Source organism: Papio anubis, chromosome 13 (genome assembly GCF_008728515.1).
Source record: "Papio anubis isolate 15944 chromosome 13, Panubis1.0, whole genome shotgun sequence".
Classification (NCBI taxonomy): Eukaryota; Metazoa; Chordata; class Mammalia; order Primates; family Cercopithecidae; genus Papio; species Papio anubis.
Window position 1 is genome coordinate 69,204,296 of NC_044988.1, and position 18,940 is coordinate 69,223,235.

The 18,940-nt window shown below is 38.4% G+C and overlaps 1 protein-coding gene and 1 pseudogene across 3 annotated transcripts in view; both read right to left on the reverse strand.

Annotated features, from left to right (window-relative positions):
* Window positions 1-50: 50 nt before the first annotated feature.
* Window positions 51-18,940, reverse strand: part of ERP44 (endoplasmic reticulum protein 44) — a 115,644-nt gene continuing 96,754 nt past the window's right edge. For both annotated transcript variants that reach the window (XM_003911445.5, XM_009188418.4), the window contains exons 11-12: window positions 2,541-2,643; window positions 51-608 (exon numbers count right to left, since the gene is read on the reverse strand). In XM_003911445.5, the coding sequence (XP_003911494.1) occupies window positions 507-608; window positions 2,541-2,643 (205 nt within the window). In that variant the 3' untranslated portion in view covers window positions 51-506. The remainder of the gene's footprint in view (window positions 609-2,540; window positions 2,644-18,940) is intronic.
* On the reverse strand, window positions 15,083-16,971 carry LOC110741495 (annotated as a pseudogene). The gene has a single exon (XR_002517735.2). The product of XR_002517735.2 is annotated as a regulator of nonsense transcripts 3A pseudogene (transcript).

An 18,940-nucleotide genomic window follows, 5' to 3' on the forward strand; every position in this document is an offset into this window, starting at 1 on the left:
GAATTTTCATAAGCAATATCCAACCAATCAGTAAAACACAGTACACAGTGTGAAAATTTTAATTTATTCCCCTCCCAAGTATCCAGAATGTATATCTCTTTAGCTTTGAGAAATGAGATACTGAAAATACCAACAGAATTGATCATATGAAAGAAAGAAAAGCACATATGACACAGGAAACATCCCTAAGTCCTCCCTACCGTAGTAGTGCAAGTTAATGGTAAGTTTCTGGCAATGTCGCCTTTCTTTACATGACAGATTTAAAGTGGAGATAGGCCTCTGATTTTTATTTTTAAATCCTAGCAGGTTTTTTTTTTTTTTTTTTTTTGAGGCTATATTAAATGACAATGCATTTTGAGTCGGGGAGAAAAAAATTAAAAACCCAAAACTTCTTTCAGTTTATTCAAAATAAAAATACACATAGAATTATGAAAATATAGGTTTACTATTTCCACCACGTAGGTTGATGCTGCTGTTGAAAGGCTTACAAACTGTTTTTCAAGTTTTTAAAGCTCATCTCGATCCCTCAATAGAGTATACCTATATTCACTGGGTGCTAGTTTCTGGAAGGAGCTCTCAGGTGGACTGCTTGCTACATCTTGGGCTTGCTACAAAAGAAAGAATAAAACATTTTTATACCAATATAGTTTATAGTGCCATAATATTTTAATAAGAGTATTTGATGAATGGTAGTTCCCCTATAATTATTTGCTTATTAATCAATAAAAGCAACTGTGTGCCAAAGCAAGAGATTTAAATGTGAAATCTTGCTTTCCTCATTTCAAATGCTCTTACTCAGATTCTCCAGGGCAAGGTTGCCACAGGGCCATTAACTGTGGGCTTGTTTTACATTTGCTGAGGTGTGGTGGAAGGGACCAAAATACCTGACACCTGGATGCTTTCCTAGACTAGTCTACAGAGGCAACACAACCCTAGGTTGGCTCAAACCCTTCCTTTGTGCATGACCGCTAAGAGAATTAACAGCATCCACTGTGTAGATATTATCTTAGTTATCAATTACCAGGATACCAGAAATTATTACAACTTAGTTGAAATAAAGAGGAAAGCAAACATTTCAATACTGAAAGAAATTAATTTCTGTAGTTTACTTGTGTACCAAGAGTAGACAAAAATACACAGTGAAACGAGCTACTTCCAAGAATTTTAAAGAAAAGGCAGTGCAGTCCATCCTCTATTTCCAAATTGTGAGCTCAAGAGCAGGCCTGATTGTTCTCATTTTAATATCCCCTGTAGTTGACATAGGCACACAGTGCATATATTACATACTATATGTAATGGCACTTTAATCCTAACAGGAAGCAATGTGTCTATAAACTTATCATTTGACTTTATCATGTGCCTCTTTCCCAATACATTTTAAATTGTTTCAGTGAGATATATGTTTGGATGAAGCTGAAATTATATTACTATAAAACAAACATTTATTTGGTGCCCTCTGTTAGTACACAAAGATGAACAAATATAAGTTCACTGTCTAATGAGGAAATTGAAACAAGTCAGGATAATACAATAATGGTAAATGACATCTTTTCCTAATCTGATAAAATACTATGCAGGCCTTCTTTTCTGAGGAAAATAATCACCTTTGGGTTATAGCCGACAAGTTTGCCTCCTATAGTTGCTTAATTATCAAAAATCTGACCTCATTTTTAAAGGAAAAAGCATGTTTTTGGATTCCTATAGGGAACTCTTGCCTCTGAACCTAATCTGACTCTTAAATAAAGAAAAACTCAGTTTTTATTTTCCTTTTATAAATAGAGATTTTATAGGCAAAATAATGGATTTAAGTTCTGAGCATATGAAATAGAAGATTTTGGTACATATCATCTTCCCTCTCTGTATCATGGTAATAGGCATGATAGAAATCATTATCTATCAAAATGCAAATTTAGGGCTGTTTAGTACAATAGGAACATAGAAATTACTTGTAACAGAAGTTACAAGGTGGAAACAGTAAAATTCTCAGGTAGAAAAAAATATAAGAGAACATAAAATTTTGATAAAACAGTTGTCAAGTATTCTAAATCACAAATGGGAAAGCTGCATTAAACTGTAAAGTTTTGAGCATTATGAATAGTGTATTTGTGAAGGCTCTTAGAATGATTTAGCAGAATAACCAATCATTACTTTCTTTATAGTGTGGTCAATCTTCCAGCCACAGAGGAAGGCTTGGAATTATTGGAATCCACTGATTTCTTCACTGATTTATCTGTTTTAGATTCCTATTTCCTATTTCCATTTGAAGCCAACTGTATTTAAATCTGTTATAGCCATATTCAACAGAGGTCACATTCAGAACACTTTTATACAATCAAGAAACTACGTTATAATATCCTTTCAACTTTTCTGAAGACCTAAAACTAAAAATTAATTTAAAAGGATAATTTCTACTCAGAATTTCTCTACACAAATATTCAGAAGCTGAAGCTCAAGCCGATGCAAGAACTTCAGACTCTCTTTGAGGCTAACTGAAAAACAAAAAAAAAGAGTTCCCATTGAAAAATAAACAGGAGTCCTACCTCTCCTGGGGCTATATCGGTTGGATCAGGTCCATGATGGAATTCTCTGTGCAGTTTTCCAGAATGTAAGTCAAATACAAATTGCTTGAGTTTTCCAGGAATTCTAAAACCATAGTCAAATAAAATTTAAACTGTTAATATGGACTTACCTCTATTTTACCAACTTCACAGTATTAAAAAAATTTTGCTAACCTACAATCCCACCCTCCTACCACAACTATTGCAGGCCAGGTATGTGTCAAACATTTTTACACAATTGTAAGCATAGTATCCAGATACTCAGTTTTGTATTCTAATTCCTGTACTTGTTTCATAGAAAATTTTCCATGCTTATCATTAAGGCACATTATAATCTACCAAGACGCTGTACCGCAAATTCTTAACCTTTTTAAATTAATGGGCACTTTATATATTTTCCTAAATTACATATATGTAACTAAAAAAACCTTTGTTCTGCAACATCACACTAAAAATAACAGGGCTCAAAAGAAAAAGAGTTAGGGGCTAACCACTTAAAACTATACAGCTTTGTAACCAAAGCACCATTATCAAGCTGTAATAAAAATATTAGCACCATCCAATGTCCACCACCATTTAAACCTAGTGTCAACCAGGTGATCCTCTGCAGCCTTAACATAAAGGTTGTGAGCCCACTTTTGAGGTCCAGGTCCTTGAGGGTATTCACTAGACAGTAAAAACCAATTTCATCAAATTAACCTGAACCAGGGCATAGTATTTTCATGTTTTTTTCCCTAAACATAGGGGGAAATGTCTTCATAACTTCTTTAAACCATACATGCAACTTCATTGGATAACTTAACATTATGAAAAGCAAAGCACTTCTCAAGATCATTAAACTAGCTTTTATTTACACTAAGAAAGGCACTTCCTCAGGATTTTCAGCTGTTTTGTTTTGGAGGTCTTCATATACCCCTATGGCATTCTCTTTATGAAAAAGCTTATTCTCTGGCTCACGCCTGTAATCCCAGCACTTTGGGAGGCCAAGGCGGGCGGATCACGAGGTCAGGAGATCGAGACCATCCTGGCTAACACAGTGAAACTCCGTCTCTACTAAAAATACAAAAAAATTAGCCTGGTGTGGTGGCGGGCGCCTGTAGTCCCAGCTACTCGGGAGGCTGAAGCAGGAGAATGGTGGGAACCCGGGAGGTGGAGCTTGCAGTGAGCCGAGATCGGGCCACTGCACTCCAGCCTGGGCGACAGAACGAGACTCTGTCCCCCCCCTCAAAAAAAAAAAAGAAAAAGACAAATCTTATTCTGATGGCTTCAGGACATTCTGAGAATAATGATATATGAACCGAAACAACTTCATTTTCTATGGACATTATTCTCTTAATTACCAATCATGTATGAGCAAATCTGCAGCACAGAAACAATGCACTGTAGCAGATAACACCATATTGAGCTAAGCAAATTTATATATCAAGCTTTCTTCTTTGTAATATTTCCTTGAGTTATATACAATAAAGTAGGATTACTGGGTTAACAAATAAGAGCTTTTGACCAAGTGTGAGCAAATTATACCTATAAAACATCAGTTGGTTTTTACTGTTTGTTCTTTAAAGTGTTGCCAGCATGTCTGTCTTTTTAAAATTAAAATTGGTTTTGCTAATTTGATAAGTAAAAGATACCTGCATTTTAATTTACATTTCTTCACAAATTAAGCATTTTTTCATTGCTTCTCTGAATTTACATTTCTGCTCATATGAATTGTCTGCCTTCTAACTGAGATCTTAGTGCTTTAAAAAATTAATTATATATTTTAAATAGAAACACTTTTTCATTCTGTTACAAGAATTAAAATGCAGGTCCACATACACTTTAATTCCTTGGGTAGAACTGATTGACTTTTAAAATCATTATTTTTTTGGTAGCAAACAATAGCTGGCTTGTAGTTAATATTACCAGTTTCTTTTTCTTTTTATCCTCTCCTGAGGTCCTGGAAGTGCTATTTCTTCCCTTCAATAACTCCCACTGAGCTGTACCAACCAATAACTTCATTGTATACCCATTTTGGCTCCCCACTAGCTCCAATGCAACAGAGACCAGCAGGTGCCAAATGCACAGTTTACAAATACAAATGACTGTCAGGTAGCTATATTGACAGAATGCCTCTGAAAGGTTCTCTGGTGCTGAAGTAATTGCACATGTACCAGAGATAAACACTGAGAGGAGATCAATTTAAATTTAATCTGACATCATCTACTGTCACCCACAGCAAGTGCTAAAATATATCCATTCAATCCATAGCATTGCAAATGGTCTATAATGTTAAGATAAAGCCTCTGCTAGTTTGTTTTATGAGGTCCAAAGATTATCAAAACTAATACAGTGTGAACTGCTTCTGCTAGTCAAGAAATAATTTATGATTAAATCTTAAATGTGACAAATTCATTGAAAACACTCAAAACACATTTTTCCAAGTTGATTTTTTTCCCTTGTTAACAGATGAAAGAAAAAATTGTGTGCAAAACGAAAAGACAAGAGATAGGATGAATCTGAATTGATGCAGTAGAAAAACAGATTATAAAAGAGCTATCTAGCTTGTGGCCAGAAACTATCCATCATTATTAAGAAGTAACATTCAGTGAATCAACAATAAATTGTCAAGAAAACAGACAACATGCTAATCTCCTAAACAGGAAAATAAATGGGCCCTTGCCATAATAAATAAAATGATATACATCATGCTTTAGGGCAAAATTGTTTTAATTAGAACACCTAAGTGTTTCCCATCCTCCAGTTACTTTTTTGTTTATTTACAATTCTTTAGGTGAGACAAAATTTTGACATAGTGAAATGCACAAATGTTAAGTGTATGAACAAACTTTAACAAATGAATACAAGGTAATATGTATTTTTATTATTTCTTAAAATTTAGATACAGCAGAATTCACTTTTTTAGGCTTAACTTTTGAGTTTTAACATGTGCATAGCATTTTGCTACCCGCTCCACAAACCAGGTACAGAACAATTCCAACACCCTTTTTAAGTCAGACTCTCCCCTTTCCCACAACCCCTGGCAACTGTTGACCTTCTATGATTGTCATTTGTACAAAATCATACAACATGTAATTATAAGAATGGCTTTTTTTTCACTTAGCATATTGTATTTGAGATTCATTCATCCATTTTTGTATATATAAAAAGATATGTTCCTCTATCCACTGCGGAATAGTATGTCCCATTGAGTAGATATACAATTAGTTTATCCATTCTTCTATTCAAGGACATTCAAGTTCTTTCCAGATTTGGGTGATTATGCACAATACTGCTACAAACATTTGTGCACAAGTGTTTGTGAACTTTGTCTAGAACAAATACCAGGTTATATGGTAGGTATATATCTAACTTTTAAAGAAACTGTAAACGGTTTTCTAGAGTGGCTGTATCATGTTGTAATCCACCAGCAATGTATGAAACTTCTAGTTGTTCCATATCCTCATGAACACCTTGTATTATCAGTATTTTAATTTAGGCATTCTAAAATACATATACTGACTAATGATGCTGAGCACCTTCCACATGCGTTTATCTGCTATCCCTATATCTTCTTTACATTCTATCAGTATCTTTCACAGAATAAAAGTTTTTAATTTGATTAAGACCAATTTATACATGATTTCCTTTTATGGATAGTGCTTTTGATACTCTAAGAACTCTCTGTGAAACCCCAGGTCATAAAGAGTTTCTCCTATGTTTGCTTCTAAGAGTTTTCTAGTTTTATCTTACATATAGGTGCATGATAAATTCTAAGTTAATTTTTCATAGAAGGAAATTCTTTTTTGGATGAGGACATTCAGTTGGTCTAGCACCATCTGTTGAAAAGACTATCCTTTCTCCACTGAATTGCCCTTAGCACCTTTAAAAAAATCTATTACTGAGATTACCCTTCCAAGATGGCTGAATAGGAACAGCTCCGCTCTGCAGCTCCCAGCATGATCAACGCAGAAGACGGGTGATTTCTGCATTTCCAATTGAGGTACCTGGTTCATCTCATTGGGACTGGTTGGACAGTGGGTGGTGCAGCCCACAGAGGGTGAGCTGAAGCAGGGTGGGGTATCGCCTCACTCAGGAAGCACAAGGGGTTGGGGGATTTCCCTTTCCTAGCCAAGGGAAGCTGTGACGGACGGTACCAGAAAAACGGGACATTTCTGCCCAAATACTGCACTTTTCCAACAATCTTAGCAAACAGCATACCAAGAGATTATATCCCACACCTGGCTCAGCGGCTTCCATGCCCATGCAACCTTACTCACGCTAGCTAGCGCAGCAGTCCAAGATCGAACTGCGAGGTGGCAGCCAGAAGGTGGAGGGGCACCTGCTATTGCTGAGGCTTGACTAGGTAAACAAAGCGGCCAGGAAGCTCGAACTGGGTGGAGCCCTCCGCAGCTCAACAAGGCCTCCTTGCCTCTATATACTCCACCTCTGGGGGCAGGGCATAGCTGAACAAAAGCCAGCAGAAACTTCTGCAGACTTAAATGTCCCTATCTGACAGCTCTGAAGAGAGCAGTGGTTCTCCCAGTACAGTGTTTGAGCTCTGCGAATGGACAGAATGCCTCCTCAAGTGGGTCCCTGACCCCCGTGTAGCCTAACTGGGAGACACCCCCCAGTAGGGGCCAACTGACGCCTCATACAGCTGGGTGCCCCTCTGAGACGAAGCTTCCAGAGGAAGGATCAGATAGCAATATTTGCTGTTCTACAATATTTGCTGTTGTGATACCCAGGCAAACAGGGTCTGAAGTGGACCTCCAGCAAACTCCAACAGACCTGCAGCTGAGGGACCTGACTGTTGGAAGGAAAACTAACAAACAGAAAGGAATAGCATCAAAATCAACAAGAAGGACGTTCACACAAAAACCCCATCTGTAGGTCACCATCATCAAAGACCAAAGGTAGACAAAACCACAAAGATGGGGAGAAACAGAGCAAAAAAGCTGAAAATTTTAAAAACCAGAGCACCTCTTCTCCTCCGAAGGATTGCAGCTCCTCGCCAGCAATGGAACAAAGCTGGACGGAGAATAACTTTGATGAGTTGACAGAAGTAGACTTCAGAAGGTAGGTAATAACAAACTTCTCCAAGTTAAAGGAGGATGTTTGAATCCATCGCAAGGAAGCCAAACACTTTGAAAAAAGATGAATGGCTAACTAGAATAAACAGTGTAGAGAAGATCTTAAATGACCTGATGGAGCTGAAAACCATGGCACAAGAACTACGTGATGCATGCACAAGCTTCAGTAGCTGATTTGATCAACTGGAAAAAAGAGTATCAGTGATTGAAGATAAAATTAATGAAATGAAGCGAGAAGTTTAGAGAAAAAAGTAAAAAGAAATGAACAAAACCTCCAAGAAATATGGGACTATGTGAAAGGACCAAATGTACGTTTGATTGGTGTACCTGAAACTGACGGGGAGAATGGAACCAGGCTGGAAAACACTCTTCAGGATATTATCCAGGAGAACTTCCCCAACTTAGCAAGGCAGGCCAACATTCAAATTCAGAAAATACAGAGAACACCACAAAGATCTCCTCAAGAAGAGCAACCCCAAGACACATAATTGTCAGTTTCACCAAGGTTGAAATGAAGGAAAAAATGTTAAGTGCAGCCGGAGAGAAAGGTCTGGTTACCCACAAAGAGAAGCCCATCAGACTAACAGTGGATCGCTCAGCAGAAACGCTACCAGCCAGAAGAGAGTGGGGGTCAATATTCAACATTCTCAAAGAAAAGAATTTTCAACCCAGAATTTCATATCCAGCCAAACTAAGCTTCGTAAGTGAAGGAGAAATAAAATCCTTTACAGACAAGCAAATGCTGAGAGATTTTGTCACCACCAGGCCTGAAGGAAGCACTAAACATGGAAAGGAACAACCAGTACCAACCACTGCAAAAACATGTCAAATTGTAAAGACCACTGATGCTAGGAAGAAACTGCATCAACTAACAGGCAAAATAACCAGCTAACTTCATAATGACAGGATCAAATTCACACATAACCATATTAACCTTAAATGTAAATGGGCTAAATGCCCCAATTAAAAGACACAGACTGGCAAATTGGATAATGAGTCAAGATGTGCTGTATTCAGAGACCCATCTCACGTGTAGAACACACAAAGGCTCAAAATAAAGGGATGGAGGAAGATCTACCAAGCAAATGGAAAGCAAAAAAAAGCAAGGGATGCAATCCTAGTCTCTAATAAAATAGACTTTAAACCAACAAAGATCAAAAGAGACAAGGCCATTACATAATGGTAAAGGGATCAATTCAACAAGAAGAGCTAACCTAAATATATATGCACCCAATACAGGAGCACCCAGATTCATAAAGCAACTCCTTAGAGACCCACAAGGAGACTTAGACTCCCACACAATAATAATGGGAGACTTTAACACCCCACTGTCAACATTAGACAGATCAACGAGACAGAAAGTTAATACGGATATCCAGGACTTGAACTCAGCTCCACACCAAGCAGACCTAATAGACATCTACACAACTCTCCACCCCAAATCAACAGAATATACATTCCTCTCAGCACCACATCACATTTATTCCAAAACTGACCACATAGTTGGAAGTAAAGCACTCCTCAGCAAATGTAAAAGAACAGAAACCACAACGAGCTGTCTCTCAGACCACAGTGCAATTAAATTAAAACTCAGGATTAAGAAACTCACTCAAACCACACAACTACATGGAAACTGAACAACCTGCTCCTGAATGACTACTGGGTACATAACAAAATGAAGGCAGAAATAAAGATGTTCTTTGAAACCAATGAGAACAAAGATACAACATACCAGAATCTCTGGGACACATTTAAAGCAGTGTGTAGAGGGAAATTTATAGCACTAAATGCCCACAAGAGAAAGCAGAGAAGATCGAAAACTGACACCCTACCATCACAATTAAAAGAATTAGAGAGGCAAGAGCAAACTAATTCAAAAGCTAGCGGAAGGCAAGAAATAACTAAGATCAGAGCAGAACTGAAGGAGATAGAGACACAAAAAACCCTTCAAAAAATCATCCAGGAGCTGTTTATTTGAAAAGATCAACAAAACTGAGAGACCGATAGCAAGACTAATAAAGAAGAAAAGAGAGAAGAATCAAATAGACGCAATAAAAAATGATAAAGGGGATATCACCACCGATCCCACAGAAATACAAACTAACATCACAGAATACTATAAACACTTCTATGCAAATTAACTAGAAAATCTAGAAGAAATGGATAAATTCCTGGACAAATATACCCTCCCAAGACAAAACCAGGAAGATGTTGAATCCCTGAATAGACCAATAACAGGCTCTGAAATTGAGGCAATAATTAACAGCCTACCAACCAAAAACAGTTCAGGACCAGATGGATTCACAGCTGAATTCTACCAGAGGTACAAAGAGGAGCTAGTACCATTCCTTCTGAAACTACTCCAATCAATAGAAAAAGAGGGAATCTTCCCTAACTCATTTTATGAGGCCAGCATCATCCTGATACCAAAGCTTGGGCAGAGACACAACAAAAACAGAGAATTTTAGACCAATATCCCTGATGAACATGGATGCAAAAATCCTCATAAAATACTGGCAAACCAAATCTAGCAGCATATCAAAAAGCTTATCCACCAAGATCAAGCTGGCTTCATACCTGGGATGCAAGGCTGGTTCAACATATGCAAATCAGTAAGTGTAATCCATTACATAAACAGAACCAATGACAAAAACCACATGATTATCTCAATAGATGCAGGAAAGGCCTTCGACAAAATTCAGCCCTTCATGCTAAAAACTCTCAATAAACTAGGTATTGCTGGAACGTATCTCAAAATAATAAGAGCTATTTATGACAAACCCACAGCCAGTATCATACTGAATGGGCAAAAACTGGAAGCAGTCCCTTTGAAAACCGGCACAAGACAGGGAGGTCCTCTCTCACCACTCCTATTCAACATAATGTGGAAGTTCTGGCCAGGGCAATCAGGCAAGAGAAGGAAATAAAGGGTATTCAATTAGGAAAAGAGGGAGTCAAATTGTCCCTGTTTGCAGATGACATGATTATATATTTAGAAAATCCATCGTCTCAGCCCCAAATCTCCTTAAGCTGATAAGCAACTTCAGCAAAGTCTCAGCATACAAAACCAATGTACAAAAATCACAAGCACTCCTATATACCAATAACAGACAGAGAGCCAAATCATGAGTGAACTCCCATTCACAATTGCTACAAAGAGAATAAAATACATAGGAATCCAACTTACAAGGGATGTGAAGGACCTCTTCAAGGAGAACTACAAACCACTGCTCGACGAAATAAAAGAGAACACAAACAAATGGAAGAACATTCCATGCTCATGGATAGAAAGAATCAATATCATGAAAATGGCCACACTGCCCAAGGTAATTTATAGATTCAATGCCATCCGCATCAAGCTTCCAATGACCATCTTCACAGAATTGGAAAAAACTACTTTAAACTTCATATGGAACCAAAAAAGAGCCCACATTGCCAAGACAATCCTAAGCAGAAAAAAAAAGCTGGAGGCATCACGCTACCTGACTTCAAACTATACAAGTCTACAGTAACCAAAACAGCATGGTACTGGTACCAAAACAGAGATACAGACCAATGGAACAGAACAGAGGCCTCAGAAATAACACCACACATCTACAACCATCTGATATTTGACAAACCTGACAAAAACAAGAAATGGGGACAGGATTCCCTATTTAATAAACGGTGCTGGGAAAACTGGCTAGCCATATGTAGAAAGCTGAAACTGGATCCCTTCCTTACATTACATACAAAAATTAATTCAAGATGGATTAAAGACTTAAATGCTAGACCTAAAACCATAAATACCCTAGAAGAAAACCTAGGCAATACCATTCAGGACATAGGCATGGGCAAGGACTTCATGGCTAAAACACCAAAAGCAATGGCAACAAAAGCCAAAATAGACAAATGGGATCTAGTTAAACTAAAGAGCTTCTGCACAGCAAAAGAAACTACCATCAGAGTGACCAGGCAACCTACAGAATGGGAGAACTTTTTGCAATGTACCCATCTGACAAAGGGCTAATATCCAGAATCTACAAAGAACTTAAATTTACAAGAAAAAATCAAACCCATTAAAAAGTGGGCAAAGGATATGAACAGACACTTCTCAAAAGAAGACATTTATGCAACCAACAGACACATGAAAAAATGCTCATCATCACTGATCATCAGAGAAATGCAAATCAAAACAACAATGAGATGCTATCTCACACCAGTTAGAACGGCGATCATTAAAAAATCAGGAAACAACAGGTGCTGGAGAGGATGTGGAGAAATATGAACACTTTTACACTGTTGGTGAGAGTGCAAACTAGTTCAACCATTGTGGAAGACAGTGTGGCGATTCCTCAAGGATCTAGAACTAGAAATACCATTTGACCCAGCCATCCCATTACTGGGTATATACCCAAAGGATTATAAATCATGCTGCTATGAAGACACATGCACACATATGTTTATTGCGGCACTATACACAATAGCAAAGACTTGGAACCAACCCAAATGTCCATCAATGATAGACTGAATTAAGAAAATGTGGCACATATACACCATGGAATACTACGCAGCCACAAAAAAAAGATGAGTTCATGTCCTTTATAGGGACATGGATGAAGCTGGAAACCATCATCCTGAGCAAAGTATCCCAAGGACAGAAAACCAAACACCGTGTATTCTCACTCATAGGTGGGAATTGAACAATGAGAACATTTGGACACAGAACAGGGAACATCACACACCGGCACCTGGCGTGGGGTGGGGGCAGGGGGGAGGGATAGCATTAGGAGAAATACCTAATGTAAATGATGAGTTAATGGGCGCAGCAAACCAACATGGCACACGTATACATATGTAACAAACCTGCACGTTGTGCACATGTACCCTAGAACTTAAAGTATAATTTTTAAAAAATCTATTACTATATTTGTATGTCTATTTCTGGACTCCCTCTCTTCTCTTCCATGGCTCTATGTACATACTCTTTCACCAAAACTGCACTGTATTAATTACCTTAGATGTATATTTTGTCTTAAAACTAGGTAATGTGAATACTCCAACTTTCTTTTTCAAAACAGTTTTAGCTATTCTGGTTTAAGCTTTCCATATAAATTTTAGAATCTGGTTGTCTATATCAATGAATCTAGCTGAGATTTTGACTGGGATCACATTAAATTTATAGGTCAAGTTGACTGTATTGAGTGTTGTAATCCATGAACACGGTATGCTTCCTTGTTTATTTTGGTTGTCTTGGATTTCCTTCAGCAGCATTTTGTAACTTTCAACATACAGATCCTGCACATGTTTTGTTTGATTTATATCTAGGTAGTTTTTTTTTCCTCCTTTTGGAGTTATTATAAATGGAACTTAAAACAAAATCCTGGTTTCCAATTGTTCATTGTCTTTGTATAGAAATATAAGTGATGTTTTAAAAAGTTAACCTGTATACTGCTCAAATCACTTATTAGTTCTAGGAGCTCTTTAACAGATTTGTTGGTAATTTCCACACAGACAATCATGTTATATACAAAGAAAGTTACTTTTATTTCTTTCTTTCAGGTCTGAATGCCTTTCATTTATTTTCTAGTTCTATTGTACTTGCTAGGATTTCCAGTACAATACTAAAAGAAGTGGTGAGATTGAACATCTTTGCCTAGTTCTCTATCATACAGGAAAAGCATTTGGTTCTTTATCATTAGATATGACATTAGCTGTAGGTCCTTTATAGATGCCCTTTAAAAGACTGAAGTTTCCTTTTTTAAAAATCTCCCCAATCCCCATAACCCCCAGCCTCTGGTAACAACCATTCTACTCTCTACCTCTATGAGTTCAACTTTTAATATTCTGCATATGAGTGAGATCATGCAGTATTTGTCTTTCTGTGCTTGACTTCTTATTCCACTCAACGCACTGTTCACTCCTGGTTCATTCATGTTGTTACAAATGACAGAATCTCATTCTTTTTTAAGGCTAAATAGTATCCCATTGTGTATATATAGCACCTTTTCTTTATCCATGCATCTGTAGACAGACGCTTACATTGATTGCATATCTTGCCTATTGTGAACAATGCTGCAATGAACATAGGAGTGCAGATATTTCTTCAACAGACTGATTTCCTATTTTTTGGATAGATACCCAGTAGTGGGGTTGCTGGATCATAGGGTAGTTCTATTTTTATTTTTTTGAGGAAACTCCATACTGTTTTCCATAATGACTAATCTACATTTCCACCAACAATGTGAAGGATTCCCTTTTTTCACACATCCTCATCACCACTTTTGTCTCTTTTATAATAGTCATCTTCTATGCTTTGCATATGGTTGGTTTGTCTCCACCAAATCTTATTTTGAAATTTTATCCCCAACATGGAGGTGCTGGTAGGTGTGGCCTAATGAGAGGTGTTTGGGTCATGGAGGCAGATCCCTCATGAATGGCTTGGTGCCATTCTTATGGTAGCTGAGGTCTTGCTCTAGTGAGATAGGATTAGTTTTGCTGGGATCGAATCAGATCCTGTGAGAGTGGGTTGTTACAAAGCCAGGTAGCCCCTCAGGTTTGGTCCCTCTTTGCATGTGCCCACTTCCACTTTGACTTTCTCTGCCACATTTTAAGGCAGCATAAAAGCCGTCAACAGAAGCTACACAGATGCAGGTGTCACGCTTCTTATACAGCCTGTAGAACTATAAGCTAAATAAACCACTTTTCTTTATAAATTACCCAGCCTCAGGTATTCCTTTATAGCAAGACAAAACAAAGACGCCATTATTTTTTTCCCCATTGGTTATTGGGGTACAGGTGGTATTTGGTTACATTAGTAAGTTCTTTAGTGGTGACTTGTGAGATTTTGGTGCACCCATCACCCGAGCAGTATACACTACACCCTATTTGTAGTCTTTTATCCCTCAGCCAGCTCCCACCCTTCCCCACAAGTCCCCAAAGTCCATTGCATCGTTCTTAAGCCTTTGTGTCCTCATAGCATAGCTTAGCTCTCACATATCAGTAAGAACATACAATGTTTGGTTTCCATTCCTGAGTTACTTCGCTTAGAATAATAGTTTCCAATCTCATCCACGTCACTATAAATGCTGTTAATTCATTCCTTTTTATGGCTCAGCAGTATTCCATCATACATACATACACACACACACACACACACCCCCCACAGTTTCTTTATCCGCTTGTTGACTGATGGGCATTTGGGTTGGTTCCATGATCTTGCAATTGTGAATTGTGCTGCTATAAACATGCGTAAGAAGTATCTTTTTCATATAATGACTTCCTTTCCTCTGAGTAGATACCCAGCAGTGGGATTGCTGGATCAAATGGTAGTTCTACTTTCAGTTCTTAAAGGAATCTCCACACTGTTTTCCATAGTGGCTATACTAGTTTACATTCCTACCAGCAATGTGGTAGGTTCCTACCACACCAACATCTACTATTTTTTTTATTTTTTTATTATGGCCATTCTTGCAGAGGTAAGGTGGTTATTGCATTGTAGTTTTGATTTGCATTTCCCTGACCATTAGTGATGTTGAGCATTTTTTAACAAAATTTTTATTTAATAAATGGTTAAAATCGCAGTGCCAAAAATACATTAACATTTAATAATTTCACTGAAAGGAAGAAATTGTAGAATGCACGGTTTCAGAAAGCTATTTTCAGTTATTTACAAATAAAGTGTCTAAAACTCAAAGACAGGCTCTATATGCTATACCTAGTTTATCCCTTCCCGAACAAAATTTCTGTTATTTGGGAAAATTCTTAAACGATGATTTAAACCGTAACGGTTACAAACCACAAATGCATCCATCCAAAAACTGTGAAACCATTTTCATCCAGTCAGTGGCAAAACTGTTGAAAGGGCAATAGTTGAAGCTGCTGAGTTTTATATAGTGTGAACTGTTGTATATATATTCCTACCAGGACTAAAACACAGCACACTTTGCAGGCATGGCTGACTCACAAAGGTTGTAACAAACAACTGCTCTTTACTCGACACCACGGCTTGGAGGCCACAGAGAAGCACGAGAGACTGACAGCTCTTCTGCTTACAAATGAAACCCAAAGTGGATGTCGTTCTCAGAGCACTGAAAGTGCTTCAGGACTCGCACTGATCCCATACTAACTTTCTTCCCTATTTTACACACATTTTTCTACTGTCCAATGGAAATCATTTTCTGGTTTGGCTAAACAACAAATACTAGTTTATAACAGGAATAGTAAAATCCGTGAGAATTCTGTTCAATTTAAGACTTGACACTACTTTCTTTAGAATGGTTTCTGCGTGTTTCTATGTCACCCTCTGTATTTTTAGCTTCCAGCTTCCTGGTAAGGAGTAAGTTCTCCTTTCCCGTCACACTCGGGGTCATTTACATGTTTCTGGGATGCCCTCGCTAGTTCATGGAGGCCAGGTGCGCGCAGTGACTCACTCTGCCTCTTCCTCTACTCTTCTCAGGACCAGTCCCCGAACCTTCTGCCTTGCAGTTCCTCCCGCTTCCGCCACACTCTCGTGCTCGGAAGCAAGCTCCCGGATCATACAGCCGCAAGGCCGGCCGGTCCTTGTTTGCCAGTCGCTCCTTTCTGGGTGCCGGACCGTCCTCACACCTCTGAGCTCTTCCCGGTCTCTCCACAGCCTCCCCAGGAGCCCCGCTGTCCTGGCTCCCCTTCTTCCCTCTGTCTTGGCCAGGTTCTTTACCCCATGTCTGCTCGTCTTCGCTCCTGCTGGAAAGCCGGTCAGGCTCGTGGTGAGATCTGTGCCTCCTGCTGTCATCCACATGGTGTCTTTGTGCTTCAGATTCTTTTTCTTGAGATCTCTCCACATCCCTGTGCTCTTTGTCACTGCCGCCGTGTGACCTTAACCCTTACTTCTTTCTCTGCAATTTTTTTTTTGTTTTGCATCTTTCTTTTTCTTTTTCCTCTTCCTGCAAACGTTTCTTTTCTAACTCTCTCTTCCTCCGTTCTTAATCGCTTCTCTTCTCGCATTCTCTGCTTCTCTAATTTTCTATTTTTAATATAGTCCAAAACAGGTGTAGTTCTTCTAGCAATGAGCTCTCTTGTCTTCGCCTCCATCTCCCCCAGCAGTCTCAGGGTTGACACTGGTCTTCTCTTTCTCCACACAGTAGGTTTCTAAAAACTTCTTATATTCTGCATCCCAAGTTGGCGGCGAAAACCTCGAAGTAGTTGTGCCCGGGCAGCGGGTGCAGCTGCTCCTCCAGCAGCTCCTTGGGGGAGGCCCGTGGACAGGTGGCAAATGACCACCTGCGGGGAGCGCGAGGAAGTTCCCACCGCAGCAGGGGCGTGGACATCCAGTTGGGGAGGCACCGCCTACAGTGCTAGAAGGCCCGGGCCCCACCCCTCCCGGCCCCCGCCCCTCCCCCTCCGCTCAGGGCCGTCCTCTCGATGTTGAGCATTTTTTCATGTTTGTTGGCCATTTGTGTATCTTTTGAGAATTATCTGTTCATGTCCATAGCCCACTTTTTGATGGGATTGTTTTTTTCTTACTGATTTGAGTTCATTGTCGATTCTGGATATTAGTCCTTTGTCAGATGTATAGATTGTGAAGATTTTCTCCCACTCTGTGGGTTGTCAAAGACACCATTCTAACATCTCTGATGATTAGTGATGTTCAGCACTTTTTCATATACCTATTGGCTACCTGTATGTCTTATTTTGAGAAATGTTTATTCAGATGCCTTACCCATTTTCAATCAGGTTGTTTTCTTACTATTGACTTGTTTGAATTCTTTATATATTTTTAGTATTAACCCCTCATCAGATGTATGGTTTGCAAATCCTTTTTCCCATTCTGTAGGTTGTTTTTTTCACTTTGTAGATTTCCTTCACTGTGCAGAAGCTTTTTAGTTTGATGTAATCCAATTTTTCTATTTTTGCTTTTATTGCCTGTGCTTTTGAGGTCATATCCAAAATTTGTGGCCCAGACTAATGTCATGAAGCTTTCCCCTGTTTTCTTCAGTACTCTTAAATAATTTCAGATCTTATGTTAATGTCTTTAATCTATTTTGAGATGATATTTGCATATGGGGTGAGATGAGGGTCTAATTTCATTCTTCTGCATGTGGATATCCAATTTTCCCCCACTCTTCCTAGCACAATTTATTGAAGAGACTCTCTTTTCTCTTTTTGATGCTGGGAAAAGTGCACCTTTTGCACCTTTGTCAAAAATCAATTGACCATAACCAGGGTCTCTAGTTTGCTAGGATTTTGTTGAGGACTTTTGCATCTATATTCATCAAGGATATTACCCTGTAATTTTCTTTTCTTATAGTGTCCTAGTCTGACTTTGAATGTGTTTAAAAGTGCTCTCCCAGGCTGGTGCAGTGGCTCATGTCTCTAATCCCAGTGTTTTGGAAGGCCATAAGTAGGAGGATCACTTGAGGCCAGGCCAGGAACTTGAAACCAGCCTGGAAAACAGCAAGAATCTGTCTCTACAAAAGCAAAAACAAATTAGCTGGGCATGGTGGCACATGTCTGTAATGCCACCTACTCGGGAGGCTTGAGGTGGGATTACTTGAGCCCAGGAATTTGAGGCTGCAGTGAGTTATGATTGCACCACTGCACGCCAGCCTGAGCGATAAAGCAAGATCCCGTATCAAAAAAAAAAAAAAAAAAGGTTTCTCCCTTCTTCAATTTTTTGGTAGTTTTAGAAAGAATGGTCATCGGGTCCTGGGCTTTTCTTTGATGGGAGACTTTTCATTACTGATTCAATTTCTTATTTGTTATTGGTTGCTGTTGGTCTGTTCAGATTTTCTGTTTCATGATTCAGCCTTGGTAGATTGTATGTGTCTAGTATTTTCTTCTAGGTTATTAATTTGTTGACACATAATTATTCATAGTAGCCTCTTATTCTTTTGTATTTCTGTGGTATCACTTGTAATGTCTCCTCTTTCATTTCTTATTTTATTTTTTGAGCCTTCTCTCTTTTCTTCTAGCTGCAAGTTTTTAAATTTTATCTTTTTAAAAAACCAACTCATAGTTTTGTTGCTCTTTTCTATTGTTTTTCTAATCTCAATTTCATTTATTTCTTCTGATCTTTATTATTTTCTTCCTTCTACTAAATTTGAGCTTGGTTTGTTCTTTTTCTAGTTCCTTGAGATACAATGTTAGGTTTGAGATCTTTCTTGTTTTCTGATGTAGGCGTTTATTACTGTAAAACTAACTTCCTAAAACTATTTTTGCTGCTTCCCATAAGTTTTGTTTGGTATGTTTTATTTCCATTTCCATTTTTCACAAGATATTTTTAAATTTCCCTTTTAATTTCTTCTTTGCTCCACTGGTTATTCAGGAACATGTTTGATTTCCATGTATTTG